This window comes from Meleagris gallopavo, chromosome Z (genome assembly GCF_905368555.1).
Source record: "Meleagris gallopavo chromosome Z, MGAL_WU_HG_1.1, whole genome shotgun sequence".
Taxonomy (NCBI): domain Eukaryota; kingdom Metazoa; phylum Chordata; class Aves; order Galliformes; family Phasianidae; genus Meleagris; species Meleagris gallopavo.
The window spans coordinates 56636232-56648410 of NC_139435.1; the positions used below are offsets into that span (position 1 = coordinate 56636232).

A 12179-nucleotide genomic window follows, 5' to 3' on the forward strand; every position below is an offset into this window, starting at 1 on the left:
GAGATGCATGTTTTCTGCACTAACAGCCTGGGAAGAGCGTTCTCTTTAAAATCTATGTAACTAACTTACTGCAGATGAGCTTACAAAATCCTCTGTATCAAAGGCTGTGTGAAGTCCAATGAAACAATTTCTTTTTTCACAAAATAAACTGAGTACTATCAGTGGCTACTTTGTCAACTGCATAAACAATTTAAGAAGTTTTATGCATCAAAAAAATTTTTCAAATCTAGTGTGAACACTTCCAGAGCACAGAGACAGGAGACAATGAAGAATGCCACTTTCAATAGCCTACACCTTTGTTAGTTTTTATTATAATTATTCTATTTACTAAATCTGAAGATAAAACAACTAGATGTTTATATTCCTTTTGCTGATTCTGATGTATGTATGTGGATTCAAATACCAAAGGACAACAGTTCTACCAAACGTTAGCTGAAAGGTTGCTGCCAATATTAACTTGATTTTTCATTCTTTGCACAAAATATTTCAGTGTATGCCAAAGATAGGCATTTTGTTGCTGCTACAAAGTCAAAAAGCCAAGGGCTTTTTAATTTCCTTTTCCAGCAGATTGCATCACAGACTGTTTCCAGTGTTTTTTAACACAATCATCGCAGTTTCAAATTTTGTGCAGAAATTATACACAGAGAATAAACTAAAGCTGAAGAAAATAAAATACAGGAAAGAAAGGTGCAACAAGATGGGAATCAATACCTTGCTGGCAATAGGTCTGGCTAATGCAATTTGTAGAGACGTTCTGCACGTCGTCATCTACTTATTTATGTCTTCTATTCTTCATGCCTAGTTCCTATATTCTCTGTCACCTTACTGAGCTATCCAGCTTCCAGATCCTTTCATTTCTCCTCAAGTTGTTTTGAAAGATTATATCTTAATTATGTAAAACCATAATTACAGGTTAATCTTATTAGTATATATTGCATTTACATAAATATGTATGTATAAACACATACACACACACACTTGATGTGCCTCAAAACCAAACAATGACAGCAAAACAGGAAGGAAGTATTATTTACTCTTTGCTACACATGATATCGAAAACAAATTCGCCATCAACAGAGAAGCTCTAATTTGTACTCCTTATGTTACCATATCATTTCTTTTTTGATTCGTGTACTCATAAATTTAAAGTTGAATTCACAGTTGAATTCCACTGTTTTGTGCAAACGGAAAACAGATCTGACCATGAAAACAATTCTCTTTATGTTCCTTCTTCCTTATGCCAAAAATTATAAAGAAACATACTGAACCAATCATTAAAAAAATAACATAACTATATAGTGCTCTGAAGTCTGCTCACATTTCTACTCTAACAATGGAGAAAAATGAAATAAGAGGAAAAGAAGAACAGTAAAACAACAAACAAATCCCAAAACAATAACCATCCCAACTCAAAACCCATACATAATGAATCCCCTCTAAAACTTTTTTTTTTTTTTTTTTTTTTTTTTTTACCTTAAGCCATTTATCAACACACTTGGCATGGAACTCGTGGTTACAGGGTAAGACTCTAAGTAGCTGCCTTGACTCAAAATCACACATGCACACCACGCACCTAAAAAAGATAGCAAAGTTCAAATGTATCTGCTATTTAAGAACACCAAACATATATGTCACACACAACTTTGCTGATACAGTTGCAGCATCGTAGCAGTTACAACAGTTACTTGTGTTTGTGTTTGAGGATGAGCAGTGTAGCAATGTAAACTGAGAACACTGAATGAGTTCTATCTTTAATTAATAAAACTGTTTACTGATAATCACTGCTTTTAGTTCCTATAGTGCAGCGGAGGCTGCAGTCTAAAGAAATGAAAATACAGCCAGATAAACTATGTAACTTTGAAAAAGATATGTGTACTTACAGTGTCTGTTCTGACTGGTGGTTGTTTGGATTGAATCTGTAGGATGGGAGTTGTTCGATGTCCGCCTTTGTCAGTCCTCGTGGTTTGGCTTCTCCCAGACGTTCTGCCAAATTCAGCAGGGCCTGCAAAACACGGAAGTTAGACATTTAAAAATTCACTGCTTAAACAAATTCTGGTTCAGTGAGATGTGGAGATGCTGTTACAGAGCTGTTACTACATAACCTGGCAGCACAAACCACCCTTCTATAAGGAAATGTTTAGAACCTTAGATCTCCCCTATAAAATAAGATTCGATAGGAAGATTTGTCCATCATCCTCTTCCAAACATCTTTCTAAATTATGCAGGATATTCCTTCGTGATTTCAAAATCCAGAATCAAACTTCAAATGATTCCTGTGCTTGCATACACAGCTTAGTATGTATTTTGTTTCTCTAAGATCCACATCATCCCACTATAAAATTAATAGTGGGGGTAAGCAGAAAAAAAAGTCAACACATTCACTTCCTAATAATACACTATGAGCCTGGTCCTGTGAGAGAAACACAAGAGTTCAGGGGACAGATTCTGATTCCCACTCCACACCTTGGGCTAGATGAATTGAGACGTGGAGATTTTATCATCAGCCTCAAAAATGAATGCATACTATTGAGGTTTAAGTACTTTTTTTCCCAAATTGTATGCTCCTTTTTCCATGAGTCAAACATAGCAATGAAGAGTCATGAAATGAATTCGCTCTCTGTCGGGTATAACTTACATCTCTTTTTTTTTTTTTTTTTAGTGAAAAAATACTGCAACAAGCTTGATGGAGAATGAATGCATAAAAAAATTAAGAGTTGGTAAAAGCTGCAAACCATTACTGATCACAGTCATTTCTAATATTTTCAATCTGAGGGCCCAAAGTCTCCAAAACAAGATGATGCTGCTTCAGAACTAGCACAGAAGTTACAATAATGCTCACAGTTAAACTAGCCAATGTGCTGTTACTACAGAGAGCTCCTCAAAGGAGCACATGTGAAGAGATGCCAAACGAGTTTTTGAAAGAAAAAGTATCTGAAGAGAATCCCAAGGGAATCCAACAGTCCTAGAACCAGCAAAGATGCAACAGCTTGGACTGTCCCATAACTACCTAGGATATTAAGGATGGTTCTGCATCTGTAGATGTGAAATAATGTATCCTCCTGAGGGTAAAGAAGAAAAGGCACTGAAACAGTTCTGTAACTGTTACATCAATTAATCCTGTGATATTAACACTATTCTGTAGTTACTCAAGTAACTTCTCTTTTGAATGTGCTTTATTTCTGTTTGACATTTAAAATCAGTTACAACTCAAAAGAGGAAGAGTAATATGAAGAAGACAAAGACTGAACAAGTTAATGATTACTAGTCTGGGGAAGAGAAACAGACAAAAAGTAAGGCTTGAAATATCCAGTACCACAAACAAGTACAAGAGGATGGTTTCTGGATTTTGTCTTTTCAGTTATTACACTTATTTGAAAGCCAGAAACAAGACTGAAAACATAATTTACAATTCAATTCTTTAAACATAGTTGTTGTTTTCATACCAACCTCATAGTTTTCTACCTCTCCATCTTCCACATCCAGCTCAATGCTGAAAGCTCGTCCAACTGCAGGTGGAACTGGGAACATTGATCTACCATGAGAACAAACAAAGTGTAAGGCTCAGTACCTCACTGAAGGAAACATCAGAAACCTGTGTCATTGCCAAAGTTATCTTACTGATCCCTTTCAAAATTACGTATTCTCAGAACTGATGGAAATCTTATGTTTGAAATCAAGAACTGATGCTTGCAGTGAAAGAATCAAGAGAGAAGCTAGTTCTGCCACTTCCTGATCCTGGCAGTGCTGCTTTTTAAACTGCATGCATATTTTAAGTGATACTTAGATTAAGACTTATAACTGTTATGAAAATGAATCTCTTGATTATCACACATTATGGAAAGTGAGTACTGATGATGAATTGGATTTGGCTCTGGATTTAAATATTTTATTTCTTTAAGTGGATAAAATATAATGATTCTGTTATGAACAAAACCAAACTATTTTGATTCAAGACTCTTAGGACTTTACACTGCAGTTTAATCATTAAATCCACAGATGTATCCACGAAGTAAGTTTTGAATTTACTTATGTCAAACATCTATATGCTTTCAGTCCAGAAAAAAGACACACCGTAGGCACAAAACTACACTGGACAAAACTGCACTTGTATTTTGCCTTGCACAAGTGCATACGTTATCCACAGCAGGTTGGAAATTTTACATAGATATCGAAGTTTTTCTCCTTTCTGGTGCAGCAGAACTGTCTATTCTCTATTAGAGTCCAACCATAAAAACTGCAAGTCTCTATTGAGAGGACTGGTTAACTCAAATTACTTTGTAATAACCTACACGGAAGCAAATATACTTTGAACTTACAGCACATAAGGTAGTAGACTAGGATGGTAAGGGTGTGGAGGTATCGGCTGCTGTGATCGGTATCTGCTGCGCCCTGCGAGTCTTCGAGGCATAAACGGTGGGTAAGGCTGCAAGAGAGAAGAAAATAAGCTTCCTCTGAAACCTTTAGAACTGGTACTTGCGCCCAGCTCTGAGCTTCTAGGTACAAAACAGAGAAAGGAAGGTACTGAGAGAGTACAGCATAGGGCCACCGAGATGATGGACTGCAGTACCTCTTCTGTGAGGAGAGGTTGAGAGAGCTGTTCAGACTGGAGAAGAGAAGACTCGGAGGGGATTTCATCAATAGGTACAAATACCTGAAGGGAGGGTGCAAAGAGGATGGAGCCAGGCTCTTTTTCAGTGGTGCCCAGTGCCAGTACAAGAGGCAACGGGCACAATCTGGAACACGGGAGCGCATCTAGAAGCACTTCTTCACTGTGCAGGTGACAGAGCACTGGAACAGGCTGCCCAAAGAGGTTTGTAGAGTCTCCTCCCTGGAGATCTTCAAAAGCCACCTGGACATGGTGCTGGACAAATAGCTCTAGGTGTCCTTGCTTGAGGACAGGAGATTTGACCAGAGGACCTCCAGGGGCCCTTTTCCAACCTCAACCACTTTGTTATCCTGTGATTTAGTATTTGGTTTTCCTAATCAAACTGAAATCTGAATATCAAAGCCCACTTTCAAAGAGGCATCACTCAAAAAATCCAGCCATTTTGGATACTGATTATGTCCAAATAGCCTCAGTCTTTCTTAACAATTTGAAACAAAAATTTCTATCAGTAATGGAATCACTGGAATCACCATTCCATGTGAAGAAGTAGTAACACACAGCAGAAATCCTTGCAAGACATTTTATGCGTAGTTCACATGTACATGAGGCTTTGGAAAGCAGGTAAGACCTGACTCTTTTGTAAATAGAGCATTTCAGCTTTTAGGCTCAGTCCTATTATGCAGGCTTGTGCACAAGACAAAGAAAAAGCTTTAAAAATACAAACAGAAACAATAACAACAACCCCCTTGACGGTCTGTAGCTTGTTCTCTTCACAAATTCTTTCATTGGTGTAAGATTATTACCTAGTAGGGGGCACCACCACTACGCACTACAGCAGAATCTCTGATCAGGAATTAAAGAAGCAGCAGCATACAATTACACTGAAAATAAAGCTATGTTATCTGTAGAGCAAGTTTGTACAAGTTTGCATATGGACAATGCTTAAAGAGGCTCTCAAGCCTGCAGCTTCAATTTACAAGGATAAAACAGGGCTTTATTATTTTTCATTTGCATGCCAAACCCTTCACTTGAATGTTTAAGTTTTCAGTATTATTTTTTGTAATTCCTTGTTTTACCTAAAAGAACAGGGACATAAATGGTAGAAATTTTCCATTTAATAATAACTTTTTCCCCCCCAGAAATAGTCAAGGTACAAGAAGTATCTATTAATTTTTAAAGTTGAAATTGATGAACCATTATTGCATTAATATTTGAAAGCCTTGAGGCATTTATTTCTTTGGAACAAAGAACACTCAAAATCTTTATTAACGAGTATTTATTCTTCCATGTTTGAACACAGAAAAGCCAAACACCACCAGTAACTAATCTAAAGACCCTTAACTTTACAAGATAAATATACCTAACAGATAGCCACAGTTTTACATTAGATTTACATATTAACATGAACACAATGTGGAAAAATTGGGTCTTTTTCTTGAAAGAAAAGACCTCACACTAGACAGAGTAAACACTAGCTTTACAGCTTTGAGAATTCTGTGATCCAGAATATCATTAGAAAGTGCTGTGCTCAGATTTCAGTTAACTGACTGAAAGAAAATCAGAGATGTAACCATTCCATTATAATTTTAATATAAATAGAACATTAGTGATAATTTAAAGAATATCAAGCTTTTCTTAAAATCATTTTTAATCACTAGAGAAATTTAAAAAATAGTTAAGACTCTTTTACAAAAGATCAAGATTACACCCCTATTCCACCCCTCAACAGTATACAACCCAGAATTAAGGCACTACAGAGGAAAAATAACATTAACCTGCATAAGTGTGCTATTCATTTGCTACCTGTTTTTAAGGACTGAACTTAGAAATTACAAAAACTTCAAAGATGTTTGTGAATAAAATCCAAGCAACTTACAAAAGTTTTGTAAGTGTATGTGAAAGTGTATCATAGTGAGTGAAAATTTCATGGGAAGACCATTCACATTAACTATGGTGCATGATTTCAAGGTGACTAATAATGAACAGCTAGCTCTATGTTCTGATGTTGCAGGTCCTAAAATTTCATTTCCATTTAAAGGTTGAAGCACCACTGTGCCTCTAAAACTTTCTGACAACTTGATGCACAGGTCAAGTATTAAAGAAAAAAAAAATACTGAGTTAGTTATTTCTTCAAGCATTACACACAGAGGAAAGGCTTTTTCAACAACAACAACAAAAAAAAACAACAGACCAAAGTGCACCGCAAAGACTTTAGAGGTAGTAGAGATACTGGAAGTACAAGTTTCAGCACAGATTTAATCTTGCACCATGTTTAATTGTTTCATGATCTTGCAGTGGTACTGCCTACAGTCATACTGAAAGTTGGCTTAAAAACACCCCAACTACTTCTGTATTGTAACATAGCCTGCAGTATGGAATTGATCTATACAACTGCCTGTGTATTGCAAACATTCCAGGAAAAAACCAAAACACTATTTTAAAGAATTCTAGTTTTTCTGACTTGCAGAAAGTCAAAGTATGGATGACAACTAGCAACAGCGTATGTGGCAACAGCTTTTCTAAACGCTAACTAGTTTCTATAGTAGCAGACTTGTCAAACATGCAACTCTTTTCAAAGTAACTACTATCGCTGTCTCCCTAGATAATGTTATCAGAAATCATTTACTGATATCAGCAATACAGGCTTAGTTAACTTCAGTAAAATGGGCTTGAAATATTGCAATATATAGTCATTAATGGACTACAACTGCAAGAAGCGCAAGTTTTTGATAAAATACGCTACGCATTAGAACGCAAGACAGCTAACAGCATGACTGAGATTACAGCATGTAAAACAATACTTACAACGCCAAATGATACTTCCTGGTGTAAAGGATCATGAGTTAAGAACTGGAGAGGGGCTGAGGGAGGCAACGTTGGTGGATGAGCTGAGGGAGGATATGTAAAACCTCCTACAGGAAGATGTTCTCCAAGTAGTTCTACTTCATTTTCTATCCTTTGAAATGGCTAAAAAAAAAAAAAAAATACATGTCTTTGCTGCAAAAATGAGATATAATATTTTCCCACTATAGAACTGCAATCTCAGATGTATACTCTGAGCTGCTGTAGTCAATTGTACAGTATTAAAAAATTACGAGTAAAACAATATTCACATTCACAGAATAACAGTATGAACAACTTCTGCATCATTAACATTACCAAAAAGTGAAGACAACACTACATTTTTGCTATTAATTCAATTTTTCCAGCTAGTCACGCTAAATGACCAGGAATTTATGTCATCTAGCAAATACTGGAATAGCTGTAATTTCCTGCCTACTGCATTTTGTAGGACAAATATTTGCTCTCCTTCTTGCCAGGGTGCTTTCATTTAACAAGTATGAAAGAGGGGAAAAAAACAAACCAAAGACAAGAACTGAAATTAGTTTAGACATTCTGAAAAGAGGAGAGTGAACACAGTGACTCCAGTAGTATTAAACTGTGAGTGATACAGTAATCAAGCAAGTGGTTTCCTAGGAGGATAGTGCAAGCAATCTTATCAAGAACAGACAACCCATGAGATCCCAGCTTAATACTGTAATCTAGTCAACTGTAGTACATCCACAATTGTGCAGAGAAGGACTTGACTGTCGTGGTGGAAAACAAGCTGGCCATGAGCAGGCAAGAGAAACCTTATCACTCACCAATTTCCTGAAAGGATGCTGTAGCATGATAGGGGTTGGCCTGCTGTCTTAGGTGACTTATGACAGGATGAAAGGTAACAGCCTTAAGCTGCATCAGGGTAAGTTCAGTTTGGATATTAGGAAAAATTTCTTCAGAGTAGAAGTGGTGAGATATTGAAACAGGTTGCTCAGGGAGGTGGTGGAGTCACCATCTTTGGAGGTGTACCATATGGATGTGGCATTGAGGGATGTGGTTTAGTGGGCATGGTGGTGATAGGTTGGTGGTTGGACTAGATCATCTTAATGATCTTTTCTAGCCTCTATGATTCTATGATTTGAGGGTGACGTGCCACCCACAGAAGCAGTGGAGTCTCCCTCTCTGGGGATGAAATTCAATACTCACCTGGATGCTTTCCTGCTCAACCTACTCTAAGGAACCTGCTTTAACATGGGGTTGGACTAAATGATCTCCAGAGGTCCCATCCAACCCCTAAAATTCTCTGATATGTCAGGCTCAACAGTTATCAAGAAACATTCAAGAGCAGTCACTGTTTCATTAACGCATCTTTCTGTTTCTAATTCTAAATTCCTCATTTAAGGAAACTCAGCAAAGAAATCCATATTCTGGCAGCAAAGCAGAATTATTTCCCTTTCACGCAGTACAAACTTTTAAGTCAACGTATTCTCAAAGCACTAAAATACTGGCTATTTGCCAGAGTTGAAAGTCAAATCCAGTCAATAACCTAAGTAAGGAATTGAAGCTAAAAATCAAAGTTCACACATTTTCTTAAAGAACGTCTTACAAAGATTACCACTGAAAACTATTTTTCCAGATGTTCTCCCATTACCTTAACAAAACTATTGCATCATTTAGCTGTACCTGAGATATGGCAGTGCAGGGCTTTAGAAATTTTCATAAGTAACAACAAAACTGTTTTCCATTTTTGCGTTACTAACATATCGGCATCTTCTGATAACAGAGGCAAACAAATGAATGGGAGATAACCCATATGGGCTAGAGATAACCCTACAGTAAGAACTGTATGCCAGAAAAGAAAATCTAATTTTGCTCCTCAGATTCAGAGTCACATTTCCCTGTGTTTGCACAGTTGCCATCGCTAAGACAAATCTGCTTGAGCAAAAAGCACCAATAACTTTTGCAAGTAATAAAGAGAAGAAAGGGAGAGACTATAGACTCTTGAGTATGTTTGGAAGCTTTAAGATCATCATGTTTTAGTGAAAACACTAAACCATTTAGAAATTAACTGAGAAGTAACATAGAGGAAGCATATAACCAGATTAACTTCCCTGTGGCTTTCTGAAAAAGAAGAATCTGAAGAAAGTGGTAAGGATATACATCCGTCTGACAAAAAGTAAAGGCTTAGGGAGAAACAGCATTGATAAAAACTGATGAAATTCGAAAAGTAGTAGTGAATTTTAAAATTATTTTTTCATCTTCACACTAAGTAGTTAAAGGACTTGCTAAGGAAATAACAGCGCAAAATCCTGTTACTTTAAACAAAATCAGTTTTCTGAAATAGTTATCAGTACCACTTGCACCTCCAGCCACACCAATTCTAAGGAGAGAAGGTAAGAAGCATTACTTACCGAACGTGACTGCTGGGCTTGGAAAGGAACAAACTGTCCTGGAGGAGGCAAGTGAGGAGGATGGTGTGGAGACAGATGAGGAGGGTGCAAAAGGAATGGGTCGCTAGAAATAAAGGGTGGAAATGCTGCATACGGTACTGGTAGGTGCTGAACTGAGCACGCTTGAATCATCTGAAATAAAATGAAAATACTTTTTTTAGTCTCTAGCACAAAGTTCCTACAGAACAGTCCACATTTATCATGGAAAGATACTATTAAGACAAAGCATTTCTCTTGACTACTTGGAAAAACCTCCTAAATGCACAAAAATATTAACTGAAATACACAATGACTAGCATCCCACAGACTCAAACCATAGTGTGATATCTCCTAGCTATAAAGCAGCTTTCACTTCTTTAAGTCAACAAGAGCTGGGATTTTCAATACTCACTATTAGATGGACTCCTGAGTAAAGAGTAGGTGTATGTGCCGTACTAACTTCCTTGCATGTTTTACCTTCAAAATGACATACCAAAAGAAGTGTTCCAAGCATTTAAAGATGTAAATGTAGCTGAGGGACTGCTAGCCATCAGACTGTACCTTAAAACACCTTTCTTAACTCAGTTCTCCACTTTGACAGTAGTTTTATGCTTTGAAGGAGGCTGAGATATACTTTCTGCAGAAACAGCTTTTTCCCTCTAATCTTTGGAACTACTTATACAGCACAGAAGCCAATGAATGCACTGCAGGTGAGCAGGAATGTGTTTCCTGGAAGAGCTCGGTTTTACTTCCAATTCTAGATATGGAGGAGCATGAAAACCTTCATTCTTTTTCCTGTTCTTTGATTTGTCATCCAAATGCCAGACAATTTGCGCTAAATTTTTGCTCATTAAAAGAGCAATTCACAACACACTTGTTAGCTGAAAAAACAACAGTACCTTTGTTTTAAACGAAAAAATATGTTTATTAAGATAGTTTTATATTTAAAATTCCACCACCCTACCTGCAAGCCTATCAAACTCTACAAAGTAATGTAGAACAATCAGTTCTCATCTCACCATTTTTATCTTCTGTTACACAACACATACCGCGCATGCTGACTACAATAGCAAAGTGGGAATGAAGTCTAGTTTAAGATTAGCTTACATTAGCGAAGGTGGAATAACTGCCTCATTTACTGTAATCACCACCAAATGTAAATCTTTATGCATTGAAACAGTAACAGATTAATTTGACATTTTTAGACGCTGACCACCCTTCATCCACAGTTACTAGCTTGTTATTATAAAAAGTGTTTTTGCTATTAAAATACAATTGCTACTGTATTTTACTAAACTCAAAACTGTTCTCTGAGGTAGCTGAAGCTAAATTCACAGCTGCAACACCACGCCTCTATAGAACAGGAAGTACGTTTGGGGAACAGTTTAAAATATGTTTGACTCCAAGATTTCATACAGTGAAGATAGTGTAGCTACTTACAGTTAATATGCTAGGAACAATCTGCGCTAAGCCAGAGCCACTGAGGTTGCATGATCTTTTAAGAGGAAATAAATGAAACCTATTGTTTATTCATTCAAGTCTCTGGAAAACCTCTGTTGTTTGAACATATGATTCTACAGGTTTTAGAGTCAATGACTGTATTTCATAAATGATATAAGATTATTTTATAGTTACATACACGATAAATGAGACAAGTTTTGTTAAACTGGCAAAATGATACTGAAGAGTCCACAAGTGAAGTTGGGGAGTAAGGAAATGTGCTAGAAGGCAGGGCTGCCTTTCAGATGTACTTCTATAGGATAGAGAAATTATATGACAAGAACAGTGTTCATGGCAAAATATGAAATCTGGAACTGGAACAAAAGAATGATGGAATAAGATATTTTGTGACTGGTTTTGGAGTGGCCTTATAGGGAAAAAACATCTGATCGTAGTGGGCAAGGAGTATAGCAAGGAGTATAGCAAGGAGAGAAGCATATTCTTGCAGTCAAGACAACTTATAGCATACTGGGCTGCATTACTAAAAGCACAGATAGCGGGCCAAGGTAGGGAATTCTGTCCCTGTTTGATGCCTACTGCATCTTAAGACCTGTGCCCAATTTTGGCTTTCCCAGTACCAAAAGCAGACAATGACACAATGAAATGAGTCTACTAATGGTAAAGACCTTGGGTCACTCTGTACAAAAGCCGCCACAGAACTGGATTTTTTCTGCCTTAAGGAAACTAAGTAATGACTCTACCACTGCCTTCCACAATTTCATGAATAAGTAGGAAGAACCTGACTCTTCCTCAAAAGGCGAAGTAAATTCACAAGAAGCAACAGAACAAAAGAAACTTTGCAACAAGAGAAATTTCCATCAGAT

The 12179-nt window shown here is 36.9% G+C and overlaps 1 protein-coding gene across 8 annotated transcripts in view; it reads right to left on the reverse strand.

Annotated features, from left to right (window-relative positions):
• The window catches only part of RNF38 (ring finger protein 38), a 95166-nt gene that overhangs the window by 5860 nt on the left and 77127 nt on the right, over positions 1-12179 (reverse strand). For all 8 annotated transcript variants that reach the window (XM_085212712.1, XM_085212713.1, XM_085212714.1 and 5 more), the window contains 6 exons: positions 9838-10008; positions 7412-7573; positions 4317-4423; positions 3448-3532; positions 1881-2002; positions 1474-1573 (listed from right to left, as the gene is read on the reverse strand). In XM_085212712.1, coding sequence (XP_085068838.1) covers positions 1474-1573; positions 1881-2002; positions 3448-3532; positions 4317-4423; positions 7412-7573; positions 9838-10008 — 747 coding nt within the window. The remainder of the gene's footprint in view (positions 1-1473; positions 1574-1880; positions 2003-3447; positions 3533-4316; positions 4424-7411; positions 7574-9837; positions 10009-12179) is intronic.